A 19,455-nucleotide genomic window follows, 5' to 3' on the forward strand; every position below is an offset into this window, starting at 1 on the left:
GTGTGTTTTGGCGAACGAAGACGATGGTACCGCCACCTACCGAGCCGGAGGTTGGCGTGCCGTTAGAATAGAATAGAATAGAATATCATATCATATCATATCATATCATATCATATCATATCATATCATATAATTGAGTTATATGATACATTCAGCTGTTATAGTTCTAGTTCTATTATATTAATTAAATCTGTGTCCAGTATTCCTCTACGACTCCTCTCTCTTGCTCCATAAAGATTTTTTGTTCACACTACCTCAAATATAAGATAACATTTTAATAATCCATGTGGGGAAATTCAGGTAAAAATATATGTCAATAAATACATCATTTTTTACCTTGATTTTATTTTTTAATAATAATACTAATAGCAACCTTATTTCTTAGGGTGCCTTTAAGGCAATCAAACAATAATATTGATAGAGAAAAATAGTGCAAATTGTGTTTGATAAAAACAAGTCAATATCATACTATCAAAATATTTTGTGTTAGTATATGTGTAATTCAAGTCATTCTTTTTTTTTTTTCATTTGACAAAGGATGCCAGATTGCAATTGCGATTGCATTTGTTGAATGAAAAAAAAAATATATTTTTTTCTCTTCCAATGGTTTATTTGAACATGTCCACCCAAAACCTGGGTTTTTTTGTGACAGTAATGAAATGGCTGAAAACTGAAACGCAAACTAGTAAAGCAGAATATTTTATTATGTACCGATGAGCTTATAATGATCATGCCACAAGGAGCTTATGATAATATACAAATTCATTTGTAAATCCAAAACTTAACAAATTAAAGGTGTAAACCCATTAAAAAAACGCATTGGAGAACACTTAAAAATGTCAAATTTTAAAGCAACATTACCCTCAGTATGTATGACACAGTTACAAGTTTGGTCATATCTTTAATGCGGTCAACTGCTGGGTTATTTGCCAGTAATATAAAGTTCAAAAAAGGCATACTACAATAGACAGATAGACAATTGAATAGATAGTCAATACAATATAATACAATATATAATTCACAAATACTTGAGAGCCGCCTGAACTGTACTGTTAACCTTTCAAAATTCCTTCTCAAAAGACTCTGTAAATATGAAGACAGCACATACATTGCCTGAATTTTTTAAATAGTTATTATGGTGTTATTATGGTGTTGTACCGAAAACAATGTTGGCAAAAACAACTTTATTTTTTACAATTCAATCAATTCCTCCTCCTGTTGTTGAGTGAAGAGCCAGCCAAGAAACCCGAGCGTCGAATCGAGCAGAAATCCCATGATCTTGCTGACATTTGTCACATACCACATCTTATAGGCGGCTTCCCCGAGCAGCACGAGCAAGAAGATGCTGAGGAAGACGAGGAAGATGCGGTCTATGCAGTAGTTGGCCTTCTCTCTGAAGGTCCACTGCTGCCAGGGCAGCGCGCGGCGCAACTCGCTGTATCTGCCGATGTGCATCAAGGCCGCCGTCTCGCTGTCCACCTCCTCGTCTGGGGCCTCCACCTCCCGGTTCCCCTCGTCTTCATTCGCCTCGGCCATTTTATGTCAGTGTCTCCGGCGCAGATCTGTACAGTCGGCCTCCGATCGGTGGCTCCTTAGTCCTCTGTGAATGGTTAAATTAAGAAATGAACATGTTGTTTTTTTCCATTGGGAAAATGTCACAAAGAGACCGAGGGACTCAAATACAGACCTTACCGTGAGTTGGGGTGCTGTCTTTTTTCCCGGCGAGATGGCGTCTTTCAAAAGTACATGTTGGCGTGGGGGGGAAGTAGGTTCTCTGAAGATCGTGAGCGCGTAAAAGAGGGAAAATCCTTTGACGCACCTCCAGAGTTAAACTACCTGTGTTCCACGCGTCCGGGTAGCGGTCGGCAGGATCTTGTGTGGAGGCAGAGAATGAACGCCAGGTTGATTACACCTACTTTGCTAAGACGCTGGCTGGGGATTAGCGCACACTCAGCTCAAATCCCTCCGCATGGATGAAGGTGACAGATGGGGAACTATACAGAGAGAATGAGGGACGAAGACAGGCCACGGGTGGGGTCTGGGAGGCAGCTAAAACGGAGGGCGATAGTCAGGGTTGTGGGTTCGGGAGCTGGAGGAGATTTGTTTTTTTCTATTGTTCCGTGAGCTCCTCAGATGCACCATTGTCCTCTGGGCTGTAAACCCGAAGATTTAATAGAGAGCCCACAAATCTAGTGGCATGTTGTCTAGTGGTAAATAGTGGTATGGCTCTCGAAAATTCACCTTGTCTATAACAAAGTAATAGCAGTAAAAGCAACTATAGTGAGAAATTAAATGATGTGAAATCTAATCTGCAGGCTGGGTAGGATGGAGGTATTTGTATTAAATGATGTCTGTGAATGTGGGTAGTCTCGCAGGGATTCCACAGATGCAGTGGTCAACCTGATGACGAGGCGGAACTGACACAGCTTTAGCCGAAGCTTTAGGGGGGGTCGGAATAAATCACTTCCCCATAATGCTCCACGTGTAAATCATTCAAATGCTCTGGGGCCTTTTCAACATCATGTGACCGCTACAGGAGTATACCGTCAAACTAAGTGAATTACATGAAGAGGTGGGGTACAGCCTGTGTCTGTTTTTTTTCTTCTTTTTTGTATGATTTGTATATTGTCATTGACGATAAAAGGAGGAAACCTCTCTCTGTATATATCTGTGTCTGTGTCTCAATCTGTATTCTGCTTGTTTGGAACCTCACACTTTACCGTGACTCCTCAAAGGCTGAGAGAAAATATGAATTAGGATAAACTTAATACTATTATAAAATATAATTAGCATTTTGTAAAATCACAACCACCAACCAACCACCATTCAATTTGCAAAATGTACAACGCATACACACATTTATTGATGTGAACCTTGCAACAAACCTTATGCAAAAAGCTTGATCTTCATTCATACATAATTGGCAAAACCATGTTAAGCATTGCTTGAAGCAGCATAAAACAGGCCTGGAGGTAATGTCACTATTTTCATATTCTGCAGAGATATTAAATTACAAAAATTGGTGGAAATATACTTGTCCGGTGAATAATTTTGCTGTCTTTTTATGCCTTGGGTCCATATCAGATAACATTGCACTTTTCCCAAACACAGGCTCATTCCATACTGCAGGTTCAAGTATATTTTATTATATTCCGTGTTACGGGTTGCCAGTTGATTTTTCTGTCAGTGACTTTTTGCTGGCGGGGCAGGGGCAGGGGCTGGGCTCCGTGCGATTGTAAAACACGCACAGGCGAGTGATCCGGAGGAGGGTGACACGGAAGCGCTTAATCCTGAAGGCGTACACCATCGGGTTGAGCGCGGAGTTCACGTGGGACATTAAAATGCCGGTATACATGGCAACCTTGGGCACCTGCCACTCCGGGCAGAAGAAGTTGATGCAGTTCATAATGTGCAGCGGCAGCCAGCAGAGAGCAAAGAGGAAAACCACAAGCGCAAGCGACTTGGCAAGCCGCAGCTCCTTTTGGTAGTACCGGTCCGCATCGCACGTGGCCTCCGCACGCAGGTTCAGCTGCCGCCGGATCACCCGGAAGATCTCCCCGTACAGAACGACCATGATGGTGAGCGGGGCCACCACCCAGCCGAAGAAGTTGAAGTAGACCATGTAGTTCATGCTGATGACGGTGGTGAACTTGCAGACAATGTCGCCGGAGCTAGTGAGGTTGCCTCGGGCGTCGTGGTTGTGCCAGCCCAGCATCGGAACCAGCCCCGTGAGGAGGGAGAGGACCCAGCACAGGCAGACCGCCACCCATGCCCTCTCCTGGGTCACTATGATGCTGTACCTAGGTAAAAAAAATAAAAAATACACAGTTACTCCAAACAAAATGTGATAGAACGATGATTTTCAACGTAGTGGTACACGAGGGTACTGCAAGCGGGTTGCCAAATGACTGGCTAAACATAGAGGTTTTAATGAGTCTATTGATTTTGAATAAAAAAATTAAATTAAATCTCAGGGTATATGATGTGCTTTGAGAGAAGGAACACGGACTCGGGCGCACATGTTTTATTTTGTTAGTGCAGTGTCTTTTGTCAAAAACATTGCTGATCACCGACAATATGTTTTTTTTCTTCTTCTCAGGAACATCAAGGATCAGAACCCTGCTGATAAAGCAAAAGGCTTTGGAAGGCCTGTCACTATTTAGCTAACTCACTATAGCAGACACAAACATTTTCATTTACTTAAAAGCCTTTGATGCCCAATCTGTCAATGTGGATTTCGCTTGGCAGAGACATATGCCAGCATGTCAGACATACAGTAGATTTCAGCAGCGGTGCTATTCATCCCCTGATCTTGCTTTCTCTCAGACAGAACGAATTGGTGCAAAACAACAGGAGAAAAACACGGAATATAAACGATTATTTCACCTTTCCAACATATTTTCAAAGTGAAGCCATGAGAAGCAAAAACTCAAACTCATCGCATCCCTTGTTTCATCCATTTACCACACAGCACAGGAATTCAAACATCTGGAGTTTGGACATTAAGTGTGAAATGTTCTGATTTCTGGAGTTTATTTCCAGGCCTGTACTCCAGCTTGAGTCCAGGCTTCCTCCTTGGCAGCGCACTATCTTGGTTTCCCTTCCCAGATCGGGATTACTTTTGACTCGGGCTGGAGTCTCTTCTGATGCTCACACAAGACTCAGATCGAGATGACTGTGAGATTTTACCCCACCAGAATTTCCTGTGCATCCATTTTAACGTGCATTTTAACCTGAGAGAGAAGAACCGAGCTCACCTGGTGGGGATCTTGACTCGCAGGTACCGGTCAATGGCGATGGCAAGCAGGGAGAGGATGGAGCTCTGGGTGATGACGAGCAGCAGGCAGGACAGGAGGAGGCAGGTGTAGAAGTGGGTGCTCAGTCCCAAGCTGATGACGATGGCCAGGGGGATGACCAGGGCTCCCACGGCGATGTCCGCCACCGCCAGGGACACGATGAAGCAGAAGGTGGTGTCACGCAGAGCCCGGTTCACGCACACCACCAGCACCACCAGCACGTTCCCCAGCACCGACGCCAAGGCGATGGCCGTCTCAATGGAGATGTACACCATGTCCGCGTGCTCCTGCAGCTGCACGCCAGGAGAGGAAGACATGACTGTTTGAAGATCTCCTGTGGTTTTCTTTATTATTCCGATTTTTTTTTAAAGGGAAGTAGATATGAGACCGCCCCCCCCCCCTTTTTTTTTTCAACTTAGTTTCATAGAGTCAGCATAGCTTCTTCTTCCAGTGTGCATGGTCCTGAGCGAGTTCCCTTCTGGGTGAGTTGAGAGTCATTGGCCCCTGTGCTGAGGGAGACGGCTGCCCTGCACTTTCCTCCAGTTCCACACAGGAATGGATGGGTCTCGGTCTCTCTCTGTCTCTCTGTCTCTCTGTCTCTCTCTCTCTCTCCCTCTCCCTCCCTCCCTCTCGAAAGGAAACATTAAACTAAGGGGTGGGACTTCTTGCAGCACGCTGCATCAATGGTCTTGCAGTACAAACAGTAGTGATTGTGTGTGTGTGTGTGTGGGGGGGGGGGGCTGCACTGCAATATAAGTCCATTTTAACAAGTAATCTAGCTAAGTAGGCTGCTGAACCTTAAAGCCTTAAAATCATGTTTTAAAGACCCGTATCACATGGGGCTGCTGTGAAAGAAATAAATAAAAAATTCACACTGCCACTTACATTTGATTTTCCTTCCCGCTCCTGTAAAGTCAGATGGGTCAATGTGAAATCACTTTAAATAATACTTAATATTTATCACATTTTTGTTGAGGAGGACCAAGAAGGAAACATAAGTTCATTTGCAGAGCACTTTCTTCATTAACAAGATGGCACAGATAGTAACAATAACCAACATGCGGCCTGTGTCAGGCGGGTTAAGTAATAAAGAAATGCATCATTTTTAGAATACGACAGCACTTCGCAGCATAAACGCTCACCCTCGCAACCTGTATTGATTTTGGGCGGGGGTTAATTTGAGTTATGTGCTGTAATGTGTGAGTTACGATAGTAATTGAGTAATCACAACGTCATCCACCAGATAAGAGCAAGACCAGAGGGCTCAACGTGAACATTTGGTGCAGGGCGAGCAAGCCATTGCGGTAGGACGTTGTGCGAGTGATTCATATCTTCAGTTCCTGCAGCAAAGTTTAGAAAAAGTTAACATTATTATTGTGGGGTGTTGAGTGTTAGAACGTTCCTGTTCAGTTGTCGCTGAGCAGTTGCCATAGCAACGTATAAAAATATTACTGTGCACATAGCTGCATTCATTTATTAAGATGTTGTTTGCAAATATATTAATTTTTAAGTGACACGTTATATTTATATTTATTTATTATAACATACCATTTAATAATATATGCAACATAACCCCACAAATCAAGTGCCGTATGCTTCCCTTGCACCACTCCTGCTTCTCTCTTTCTCTCTCTCCCTTCTATAGGTATAAGATTTTTCCATTTTCTCTTGCAGTCTTCTACTAATTAGTAAAAAATTGAATAGCAAACATTGCAAACTTCTGTCTCTCTCTTTGTGGATGTATGCAAGTGGGTGAAAGCACAAACAATAGTCTAAATTATATACTTTTTTTTTTTTATACCTGTCACATTAACTTGTCGAAAAATGTTCAGATTTGTTCCGAGTGCTATATCATACTATATCTTACTGTACATTGAAAATGCTTTTAATCAACAAATCCAAGACAAACTTGGACGTTCACATCGACCTCCCAAATCTTCTTCTTCTAATAATAATAATAATAATAATAATAATAATAATAATAACAATAATAAAAATAATAATGATGGTATAGTAATTATATAATAATAAAACTAAGAATATAATAATAATAATAATAATAATAATAATAATAATAATAATAATAATAATAATAATAATAATAATCATCATCATCATTATTATTATTACTATAAGTGAATAAAGAGCCTTAACAAATAAAGCAGTGAGTACAGGTAATGCTCTAAAGCGATCCGAGTGTAATCTGAAATCCATTCCGGGAAAGTTGTAACATCTGCCTGTAAACTCGATCTTTTTCTTCGGCCTTGCTTTTTTTTTTTTTTTCTCCCCTTAGAGGCAAGCAATGAGTCAGGACTTTGTTTTGGGACAGACTGGTCTCAGACTGTGGACTGTGCATTAGTCAGCAAGAAGACACAACACTAACTCACTTTTATTAAGCTCACATCTTTACTATCGCAATTAGGAACACACATGCATAGTCAGCGCTGGGGTTGTTATAAAATTTGCCAAAAATGTAAATGAACAGTGTATGAATCGTAATCGCAGTTTTTGCAGACGAACACTCCATTTAATGTTCTTGGCACCACTAATTGAATTGGTGTTCAACTTAAAGGTCACCACTTGTGAAAAACTCACTTTTTTCGGTGCTTGTGCACATTTGGGTCTCTGATGGGCCTGTACTACACTTAACACACAAACTGTGAAATGAGACACCTCCGTCAGTTTGTTGTGAGCCCCCTAGGTCAGAAAACATGTGATTCAACAAGCCGTTATGGTTTGCGACCTCTCAAGTGGAAGCTCATTGGAATGATACTGCCTCCCCTCGTGAGTATCTCCACCCAAGGCTGGGGAGGTGCCTTTGCGAAAGGTGCGCCATTTTTTTCTCGCTAGCACCAGACCCGCCCTCTAGCATTATGTGGAAGCTAAGAGCTACGCATGGGAAGTGCTCTGTTCTCGGCGGCACGGACCAGCACAAATCTCGACATCGCCGCCAAGCCTCAGAGGACGGAAGAGCTGAGTGGATAAGGTTTATTTTTGATGGCAACGTTCCAAACCGTGACAAAACTGCAGACGAGGGAAAGGAGTATTTAAAAAATAATTGTGCTGGACATTTTACGGGTGTTACCTGCTGCAGGATCAACAACAACATTTCCGGTATTATTTTATCAGCACTCTTAAATAACGGGAGGGTAAAATGACATGATGGGGGGGGGGGGGGGGGGGGGTGATGTCCCCAGAGTGTTTCTTGCTGCTGATTTTATAGAGATTCAAAAGCAGTTTACTGACTTGTGAATCACAGAGGCCATTTCACCTCTGCCCCCGTCCAGCATGTAGGCGGAGTAGGGCGTGGGGACAGCAGCTCATTTGCATGTAAAGCTACAGACACAGAAACAGGCCGTCGAGAAAAGGATGAAACAGATGAGTATAAAGCCATGTTAGAATGGCTAGAATACTCATAATCATCTTTGGTATTTTCAGCAAAAAAAAAAAACCTCCAAGGACATGTTTTGGGGGCCTCAGAGACCTATATTAACTTGTTGAAAATGAGCTTGTTGGTGACCTTTAAAAGAAGAAAAGCTTTGCGGCTGTCTAGCACTGGCTTGGTTTGTAGCATATTCCATTCTGTGCTGAATTCACAAATCCTCTCCCAAGACACGCAAAAGAGTTATGGTTTGAGGTGTCTGTAAAGTTTAGAAATTAAAAACAAATAAACACGAAATGAAAACCATAATTCATAACGTACATTTTCCAGAATGCTGCATTTGGTCGAGCCAGACAACCTCGACAATGTGCTAAGAATAGAAACGATGAATTGGATTATGACCTCGCACACATCCATTTGTGCTGTTTCCAGACGGAGTGTGTGACAATAAAGTCTGCTATTACCGGTAATAACAATTAATGATGTCATTCTCAGCTTCCTCACCAAACATCCCATTGTAGCATGGAGATGAGGGAAGCCCCAGATACGCCCACTTTTCACCCTGAAAGAGGTGAAATATTTATTTCATATTCATATCATATTTCACAATTTTCTAGCCTTTTCTTTATAAATGTTCCAGACATATTTACTACTGCATGTGGACCCAGTGTGTCGCCAGGGTCCCGTGTGTCCTGACTTTATTTGTGTGCTGCTTTGAAAAATCATTATGATAAAGAAGGAGAAGAAGAAGAATCTTTAATTGTCACGCAACACACCACACTACACTACAACACATGCATACACACACACACACACACGCACATGCTTCGGTGGCCGGTGAAATGAGGCCTCCGCATTTGACCCATCCTGGTTTGTCCTTCCACCGGGGGGCTGCCAGGAGCAGTGGGCAGCAAGGGTGGATGTTTAGCTTTGGATACAAATAACGAAACACACGATTTAAAAAAAGCATGGATAGCTGCACAGAGAATTGCATGATGAATGAAAAGGTTGAGACTGCTTGACCCAACAGCAGTACAGTACGTTACGGGTTACCACGTTATATCCAGTGCAAATGCAATCGTTGGACAATCTGAATCGGTTTCGTATTTTTTCTCGGCCCTCAGAGACCAGCGCTTCGGTTTCCACCTCCCCGTCTCCCCGCCCCTCCCGGACAGACTCAGTTCCCTCCGCTCACGGACAGAGCCTGTCTCCAGACGCAGAAACCCTAAACCCAATGTTATTAAACCAGTGTGGTCATTTTCAACATGTCCTACACTCTCTGCCTCCGGACAAGGAACATTCTCCACTTGTTCTGTCTCTCCCTTTCCGCTCGTTCCCTCTCGGGATCCACACTTCGGTGCAGCTGGTGGGCAAGCGAAGCACTTGTGCGTGATGTCCTCGCAGCGCACCCCTAACTCTAAAAGACACGTCTGGGTCTGACTGGTATTTAATAAAAAAATAAAAAAAATAAAAAATTAAGAATAAAAAGACCTGTCTCTGTAGAGACTGGACGTGTTTCAGTTTTTCGTCTTTGCAGCCGAGCGCCACGCTTCAGATTGGACTCGCTTTTTGCGCGCAAGTGTTTTATTTTCTTCCTGGAAACAAATACTTTTTTGAAATATTTGCACGAAATAAATATTTGTGAAAACCCACTTGTGGTGTGGGGGTGATGTGGTTTAACACCTGTCTTGGGTTTAAGTAACTGGGCCAGGGACCAGGGGTGGCTGTACGCCTGTTGCTCATCAGAGCAATCAACGACTGTTATAATTTGGATAAGTTCATCTGATTGGAGGGTAGGTGTTCAGGATAGTGGATGATTAAAATAACATTTTTCATTCTGATTATTTATTTATTTATATCATATTTTAAAAATTAAATAAATAAAACCAGTATTATAGTTAGTTATTTTTGTGTAGAACAGGTATAAACAGTGTTTTCCACACCTAAATAATAGTAAAATAACTTATTGAAATAAAACCTCACAGTCAGACCTGTGCACCTGTGCCTTCGCTTTGTGAATCGGACGTGACAGTGGGTGCGCCGCTTTTCAGCCCGGGAACCTCCCTGAGAGAAAAAACATTTGCTGGGTGCAGGAGACGGCAACTTAAACAAGCACAACATAAAACTGTAAAACTTGACATAAAAGGAGGGCTCATCACCCAGCGAGACTCGGTTCCCTTCATTCCCACAAAAGAGCCGTTCAAAAGAACCGGATCGTTTGTGAACGACCCAGTACAGGTGCAAGTGGAAGCGAGTGTCTGATGAGTAGGGACACAGCCATCCCAGGGAGTTATTTTCTGACTGGACACCTTGATTGATTGCACCCTTTACTAAAACATTTCTCTATAGTCTCACAAACCCTTTGCGCAAAAATAGAGAAATGCTGCACGGCTCCGCCCGGGCCCCACGAGGCTGTCGGGGCTGCAACAGTGGATTTAATAGGAAGGGAGGACTCCGGTGGACTTTGACTGTGATCCCGAAATACCACGGTTCACATGTGAATATTGAACCGTAGGGGGCGTACCGAACGGTTCCATAACATACCGTGTACCGTTGCATCCCTAATCCCTACGATAAAATGGCACATTTCGACAACCCTGAAAACACCACTCTGGCAGCATATGGCAGGCGGAAACTGCCACACCACCATTTGTGCTTCGGATTCAGCTCCACCCCTACTTTACATGCATGACCCAGCAATGTTACTGCTTCCATTCCGACACACTTACAATCACAGCCGTACCGGCATATTCTTGGAAATTACACTAGGTCGAGAGTGGGGAGGTTTGAGGAATTACTTTTACGGGAACATCGAAACCGGCTCCTTTCCCCACATTACGTCAGTATGGAACATTACCAGTAGATTTATGGCATTGCATGTGGGAAAGGGGCTTATATGAATCCTTATAGATGGAGTCATTTCGGCAGTCAGAAAACTACTGTGAAACTGCCCCATAACGGGTCTATCGTAAACCTTTTGAGACAAAGCGTTCACAAAGCCCAAGAGCTTTCTCCTTTAGCTCTGAATCAGCGTTACAAATCCCTCTTGATTCACAGCAACCGGCCCAAAGACAAGTTTCCCCCAAGACACAATGGATGATAACTAAGTGTGGATGACTTGGTCTGTCAGTTCCCTTTCCGCACAAAAGCGGTCTGGTTACCCTGTCTCCGAATAACACAGTCGCCGCAGTCGCAACACCGAGCTGAGGGAAGACCGCTTCACTTTGTGGTTGTTGTAACTTGTGTATCCGAACTGCGATTCTGATTAAGTGTGACTGAAATGTGTTATGCACTGCGTGTTTATATACTGCATGTAATTTGTTCCTATATCTGTCTTGGAAAATCGGTTTTAATCTCAATGAGACAGAAAAAATGTGACCCTTGTCACACAATGTACATTTGGCGGCTTTCGGAAAAAAAAAATTTCCCGCATCATTTGAAAGTGTAGAATCAGAGCTTCCAAACAAGGCGTCACTTGTGCAAACCAAGCAAATATTATTTTAAAGCCATGACTTGTTAATGACAAGGGTGTGTGGCAAACTGTGTTTCTGAGATAACCACCTGCAAAGTTTTCCCCACGACAGGCCCATGCATTCTGCTCCCAGAAGGCAGATGGGGTTGGCGGACAAACAAAGCCTCATGGTTAATTAACAGAGTGCTGAATGGGCCAATCACCAACAGCTCAACAACACACAGCTCATTTTGGGGTTTAAAAAAAAAAAAAAAAGCTTTTATCTAACAGTAAGAATAGTTTTATAGAAGTGGAATTATTTTGGGAGTTAAAAAGTACGGACACCGCCACGAAATGTAGAGTCCATCAATAATACGAGTCTCTGGAATCTGAAAACCCGTCACCGACCTCAACGGACTCCGTCATCCGTCAACTTCTTCCGTTGTAACAACAGCGGGCGTATCGCCGGTCTCCTCCGGCGCTTCCTTCGACATGTTCCGCTTCGTCGTCACACTCGGGTGGAAATCCGCTGTTGGGAGACGTTCCCCGCGTCCGGAGCGAGATGACGGTCCGCGGCGGCGCACGTGGTTCTCCGCGTCGCTGGGGGGAGAACCGACCGTCACCCGGGAAATGAAGTCCAGTACGCGCTGGCTGAACACCGACTTGGATCTATCGCACTGGTCCGATTAAGGGTCCGCGATGATATATGATTCCGATCTCCCTCCACCCGCTCCTCGCCATCCACCACGACACGGAGATGAACGTCTCCACAGGGGAGCGGAGGCCGAAACAACCCCCCCACGCCCCCCGCCGCGCTGCGCTCTCGCCCTCTGTTTACGGAAGAGGGCGTGGGGTGCGGTGACGCCGCTTCACAACAGTGGCTCCATGTGGCGTAAAAGTCGTACGATTTGAAGCTCGAACTCTTCGTCGAAACGGCTTCGCTTTGTGACTTCACATCGCGTGGAACGTGGAGGGATGATCTTCAGCTGCATGCTCGCTTTAAAGGAAACCAATCAGCGCTTCTCGGTAAGTGAGCCGCGCCTAACGGGAATATTTACCTCCGCGGTTTAACACGTCTCCGCTATTTACGAATCAAAATCGGTTTTGAAAAAAAAAACAACAAAAAACGTTAGTGATAAAAAAAAAAAAAAAAAGAAAAATAAATAAAAACAACCCACAAAGGAAAACGAATGTGGAAATATCGAATTTTCCTTCGAGAAAGGATTTTTCTACTTATTTGGCGGCTCCTGGCGATTTTTAGAAAATGCGTGAGATGGCGAGTTTTGCTGTGGTGGGCCACAGATATAGCTGCAGGCAGAAATACACAAGGTCCACCCTATTCGTTTTACCTAAGTGTTTTCCGATAAAAGGGTTTTCCTGATAATTTTGTGCAACGCACCAAAATGTACGTATGCGTTTAACGTATGAGCGTCGAACATCATGGAGTTACGCTGTGTAGTAACGTAGATGGGATGTATTTATTTGTCATTTCGTGACTGACCTTCAGACTGACCCGGACATGTAAACATAGTTTACGTTACGTCCATGGGATTTCATGAATCGAACGTTTATGGCATCACGCATGAAACAGCTCCTGTCAAACGTTGATTTTTAATTGATGATTTTGACAAAGATGTACGAGACGGCTCAGTTATAAACAATTGCCGAGTTCGTAGGTTTGATATTGTTTGTACGTGTAATAAGCAAGTGTGTCAGTTAGTAAATTAGTACAACAAATGACCCTATTTATGGCAATTCTGTAATTGCAATGTAATCTCGTCCTGAAACATTACCATTTATTCTACCAGACTTTTTCATATCCTGATAAAAAATGATTTCCTTAAATCAAAACATGACACAGGTCGTTGAACTCATGCAGTAGCTGCACATTGTTTATTTCTGGAGTCTCCAAACTATAAATCATCCTGGTGAAATGAGCCTCTTAACACCCACGTATGGGGAATCAACACTTACATTGAAAGTTTTTCCGTTAGTGTTTTTTTTCCACAGTAATTTTCTACAGTACTTTTTTTTTTTTTAATATTGCGACTGAACCTTGAGGACTGGATTGTCTTATTGTCTTAGATTATCGCTATTTTACAGCATCTGTAAGAATAACAAAATAAATCGTAATTTTCATAACAATAACGATAACAAAACAAAATACTTTTAATTTTAGAAATGTATAAATACATGTTATTTGTAATTACTACTTTGTTGCACTTTTTATGTTAGTAATGTACAATGGTAAAATTCTGTTTAATAGATTACTTGCCTATATTGTAATGCAGACAACATTTATGTAACTTTAGCATTAATTTGCACTTCACACTTTTACTTTTCATTACAGTTTGTTGTGATAGGACAATGTTTATACGTGACGTTTATTACCAAAAAAAAGTATTTTATTTATTTTTAACTGAAAGTTTTCTTTGTTGTCATTTACCTTGCTGCATTGAAGTTCATCCAGAGTTTCTGTGATGGTAGATGTTGTGTCGTATACGTCATTATGACGTATTTTAGTCGATATACGATAGTAGTGTAATTTACGTATCTCTTCAGTAAAGTGGAGTTCAGTTTTTTTAGTTGGATTACATTTTCAGTAAGTTCCATTTCCGTGAAATCCGACAAAGGTGATATTTGTCTGGGTAATTATCATTGCACAGCTTTTATTTTTCCGAAGACACGGTGGATCTCAAACGCATCACAAGAGTCGCATATTTCCGTGTTTTCGGGGGATGAGCTGATGACATTTTTAAGGATTATTTTCTATTATTTTTTCCGTTAATCCGTCAACGTAATGCGGAACACGGATTTAAAAGCGCAATCGAACAGGCCTACCGACATCTACCAGGTACCACGGTCCTACTGGACATTCTCAATCAGAATCTGTACATTTATGGTAAGAAATATGATGACGTCATAAAGGGTCTTACTGACACCTCAACTGTGTTAGAAGCTAATGCCGAAGTGTGTGTTCCAGGTTGTTGTAGTCGGGTCGGACATATTTGGACATCAGACGTACTGGCTCGTCGGGCTTAAAATCACTCTGAACCTTAACCATGAGGTGTTCAAACAAGACATCAACCGTGTTTTCGGCTTGAAAATTCATAGAATTTCTCCTCTTACATTAACAATAAGGGGCTGCCAAACTGCGGGCTGGACCCCTAAATAGTGGAAGTAAGAATCCGGCTGACTTCAGGAAAATAAAAAATATGTTTAATTTGACATTACAAAACAAAAAAAAAAAAAAAGTTTCATTTCAGATCATTAACTGAATAGGTGGTCGCTTGAAGGTCCCGCAGCCTCTTTCCTTCACTTTCAATGTGTTCTCCATTCTGACAATAGTGGAATGAATAAATATGAATGGAATAATAAAAATGTGTCAAACCGTTTTTATCTAATGTTTATATTAAACAAGGAATCCAAAAACTCTGTTGCAGAACAGTGCAGGAATTAGTTAAATTTGTGGTTGCTGTGAAGGCAGCAAGAAATGACTTCTTCCCAAAAGGATGAATTGAAGTGGGGGCAGTGTGGAGTTAATATCTAATTTATAAAACCATCCATACATGCTTGTATTGATTATGACTAGTTATTTTATTAAAAAAGGGACAAGGGTTTCGGAGGTGTCAGCACAACACAGCAATTACAAAAATCAATAGATGTGGGTGGTGGAGATTTATGCCCCATGCAGTAAATAGTAATGCTTTATTACGGTGTTATGGCAGCAACTTTTCAAAGGACTTTTCTTTTAAACTTGACTTCATAGAAACGGTTAATTCTTTACATAAGAAATGAAAGAGAATTCAAAACAATAAAAACATATGAAAAAAGAACAATAAAACTTTTTCTTTTCCAAATTCTAACCCAATCGAAATGTTTTCAGAACAGCTAGTAATTGAAGATATAAAGTAAAGGTTTATTTGTGACATACATATACATACTTTCATACATACTGTGTATGCAGTGAAATGTCTTTGCAATGCGCCCGGAGATTATGCACAATTGTTGCTAAACCGAACACAATAGCTAACCTAATTCCTACCTAGCTAACTAACTGAAACAAACTGATTCTGAAAACGCAATGCAGTTAGTGAATAGAATAATATAAATAAAATAAAATAAAAATAAAATAAGACTCAAAAAGATGATACAAAGTGGGGGTACAAAATTGAAGGGAATAGAGTTATGTATATGGGATAGGCTATTTATTTAGTTTAGGCTATACAGATATGTGCAGTAAAGTGCAGGTGAATAAAGTGTGTGTGGAGGTCTTCAGTACAGTATACAACAGTACGACAGTAACACAGAACAGAACAGCAATACAGCGCAGTATGCAGTAACCCAGAACAGTGATACAGTATGCAGTAACCCAGTACAGTATGCAGTAACTCAGTGCAGCTATACAGTATGCAGTACAGTATGTAGTAACCCAGTGCAATGATGCGGTATGCAGTTACCCAGAGCAGTGATACGGTATGCCGTACGATATGCAGTAACCCAGTGCAGTGATACAGTATGCAGTACAGTACGCTACATACAGTACAGTAAGGCAGTGGGGCCTGTGTGAGTGTCTCAGTGCTTTTGGTTAGGGCCCCTGGGGAGTTCAGCATTGACAGTCCTCATGGCTTGCGGGAAGAAACTCTGTCTCAGTCTCTCTGTCCTCGCTGTGTGACTGCAGAGGCGCTGGCCCGATATTGGATGTGAGCTATCCCTACTTTATCCCTAATTATTTTTCTCATAGTTGAAATGTAAATTTTTTTTTTTTTTTTTTTTTGCTGTAAGAAAACAAAACAGACGATAGCAAAATTGACTGGATCGGATATCATACAATACTAAAGGAAAACTCCCCCACAAATAAACAGTTCTTCATTCATTAATCCCTTCCTTAATTACCTTATTAGCTTCTGATTACCTACACTTCTATGCTTTTTAATAGATATACTGTGGTATATTTATCAGTTTTCCTATTGTTCATAATGATGGTGTCTCTCATTTGGTGGACCAAAAACAAATGTTCTGTCGCATCAAGGATGCAGAATACCATTGTTTGGACTGAGAATGAGGAAATTGAGTATCCATCCATCCATTCATCTCTCCATTTATCCCTCCATCCATCTACCCATCCACCCATTCATCTCTCCATCCATTCATCTCTCTATCCATCCATCCATTTTTTAACCTGCTTATCCTGGTCAGGGTTACTGTGGCAACAGGTCCAACAGAGCAGCCCAGTATTGAGTGCTCACTCCTAGATACTTGCTGATACTGAACACCAATATGAATACTGCATTTTTCAATTATAATCATCGTGAATTGAATTGTAATGGAGTTATTCTCTACTTTGTGGATGTAGGATGTAGATGTAGATATACTGTACGTTTGTAATGTTGCGAGAAACATGAAGCTGAGTTTCAAAAATAAATCTTGGAAACTGGATCTAACTGCCACTCAATGTGTCACACTAGTCTTTAACACCTTTTTTTTTCTTTTTTTTTTTTTAATCCTACTGTCTCCATTGTGATTCAAAGTAGACTTAGAACTTCAAGTGAACCTGATGAACAAATAAAATGTACATCAAGGCACGTTCACAGCAAGAAAGGGGAAATATTTGTCAGTGCCTTCATATTACAGACCACAAAGCGCCGGGGACTTCCTATTTTTTTCAGTATTTTTTTTGTTTTTTTTCTCCCCTTGAAATTGCCAGAACAGAACGTGTACACGCTCATATCGACGACCTCTGTCACACCAGCGCTCATTAAGAGGAGAGGTGACTCAATGGCCGACGCGGCGAACGTGGTCTACACAGCCGTGGAGGTGCTGATCGCTCTCTGCTGCGTCTTTGGCAACGCGCTGGTGATCCACGCCGTCCGCTCCACCAAGAGCCTGCAGCAGCCCACCTTCTCCTTCGTGGTGTCCCTGGCCGTGGCCGACTTCATGGTGGGCTGCGTGTCCATACCCCTGGCCTTGGTGATGGAGAATAGGCTGCGGACCCCTTTCCACACCTGTCTCTCCATCAGCTGCCTGCTCATTCTGCCGACCCTGGCCTCGGTCCTTTCTCTGTTGGCCATTGCGTTCGACCGCTTCCTGCGGGTCTACAGTCCTCTCAGGTAAGCTGTGAGTGTAACGACAGGGTCCTGTGTGGAGCCAATGTCCACAGTTTACCACGCACCTGATGAGGACCGTCTAGGTTCTAAGACTCAAGTTTAGACTGTGACTGCTTTTTGAAGGTCTCATCACGGACTTGGCAGTCCTACTGACCCGAGCTTAAGATAGGATTGTTTCAAGATGGGTCAAGTCCAAAAACGTATTTTTAATACGTGTAAATTTAAGCCTTAAGACTTAAGACTTTAAGCTGAGGTGGAAAATTCCAGGTTCAGAATGTAAATGTGTGCAATGTTTTTGCTCCAGCCGTGCACTGCTCCAGCTGATTCCTCTCATTTACTTGGACCTCTGGTTCCACATGGTTGACTCAAAACAATGGAGGGCAATTTTACTTTCTGAACCCGGAATTTCCACCTCTTGAGTTGAAAAGCGGGGGTCGGGGGCAAAGTACAGACATCATGATATTCAGTTTGACTTGCACTATGACTTTGACTTGCACTGTTCTATTTTCAGCCCCATTGGTCATGACATGGACTTGCCACCTTACACAGAATTCACCTTGGAATTCACCTTAAACAGCTACTAAACACATTACTACTGTTTTTTCCCCCAGGTACAGAAGGATTGTAACACAAAACCGTTCTTGGCTGGTTGTCGCAGTGAGTTGGATTGTGGCCGTCGCTCTGAGTTTCACACCGTTGTTCGGGTGGCACAAGCAACCTGCATCGACCAACTCCTCCACCCTGGCCTGTGAGTTTGTCGCCGTCATCCCCTCAACATATCTGGTTTACTTCATCTTCTTCCTCTGCAACCTGATGCCTCTGCTGGTCATGGCGGTGTTGTATGGCTACATCTTTTGCGCAATCCAAAGCAGCCTCCGGGACAAGCCGGGAAGCAGCTGCCAGTCCCGGGCCGACCTGAGAAAGGAGAGACATCTCGCCGGGTCTCTGTCTCTGGTCCTGGCTCTCTTCGCCCTCTTTTGGCTGCCGCTGAACATCATGAACTGTATCGCTTACTTCGGCGAACCGTCGGACGTGCCGAAACTGGCTTTCTATGTAGGCATCCTGCTTTCTCATGCCAACTCGGCGGTCAACCCCCTCGTGTATGCCTTGAAAATCCCAAAGATCAAGACAGCATACCTGAGAATCTGGATGCAAGTCGGCGGATGTAGGTGGAACGCACAAAGGCCCCAGATGAGCCAGACAACGGACAACCTCACCTACAGCAACCCCAACAGCGTAGACAAGATTGACATGAATGAAAACCCTTAGTTTTCTGTGTATGATTTTGATATATTTTATTTCCTGTCTTTTGGTAAACGGAATGTACCTCATCTTATAGCTTATAGCGCTTTTGTAATCTTGCGATTTACAATACGTGCCTCACAATCACCCATTGATGGCATCAGCAGCCGTGCAAAGCGCTCACCTGCTCATCCAGAGCAGTTTGGGGTTCAGTGTCTTGCTCAAGGACTTCGGCGCGCTACCCGGGTGGAGATCTCTGCCTCAGGTGTCTGCAGTTCTAGTATGTAATGTATGCATTACATATTGTTTTTGTCAATTATATTTTAAAGAGATTTTGCTTGACCAAAAGGTCTTAATTTCGTTTGAAGTTTAATTTCAATGTTACATTTGGTGATAATTTAATTTAATTGTGCATAATCTGTGTTGCCTCTTTGCTGCGATGCAATAGATAAGTAAAAACAGGAAACCACAAAAAAA

The 19,455-nt window shown here is 42.5% G+C and overlaps 2 protein-coding genes across 2 annotated transcripts; one reads left to right on the forward strand and one right to left on the reverse strand.

Annotated features, from left to right (window-relative positions):
• Positions 1-3,157: 3,157 nt before the first annotated feature.
• Positions 3,158-5,113, reverse strand: LOC307230604 (adenosine receptor A1-like; the record flags this gene model as incomplete). The annotated part of the gene is made up of 2 exons (XM_080001040.1): positions 3,158-3,800; positions 4,758-5,113. 2 exons carry the CDS (start codon positions 5,111-5,113, stop codon positions 3,158-3,160), a joined length of 999 nt encoding a protein of 332 aa, XP_079857166.1.
• Positions 5,114-17,407: 12,294 nt separating this feature from the next.
• On the forward strand, positions 17,408-19,005 carry LOC307230605 (adenosine receptor A3-like; the record flags this gene model as incomplete). The annotated part of the gene is made up of 2 exons (XM_080001041.1): positions 17,408-17,739; positions 18,348-19,005. 2 exons carry the CDS (start codon positions 17,408-17,410, stop codon positions 19,003-19,005), a joined length of 990 nt encoding a protein of 329 aa, XP_079857167.1.
• Between the last annotated feature and the right edge of the window lie 450 nt (positions 19,006-19,455).

The sequence above is a fragment of the Zeus faber genome (assembly GCF_960531495.2).
Source record: "Zeus faber genome assembly, chromosome: 5".
Classification (NCBI taxonomy): domain Eukaryota; kingdom Metazoa; phylum Chordata; class Actinopteri; order Zeiformes; family Zeidae; genus Zeus; species Zeus faber.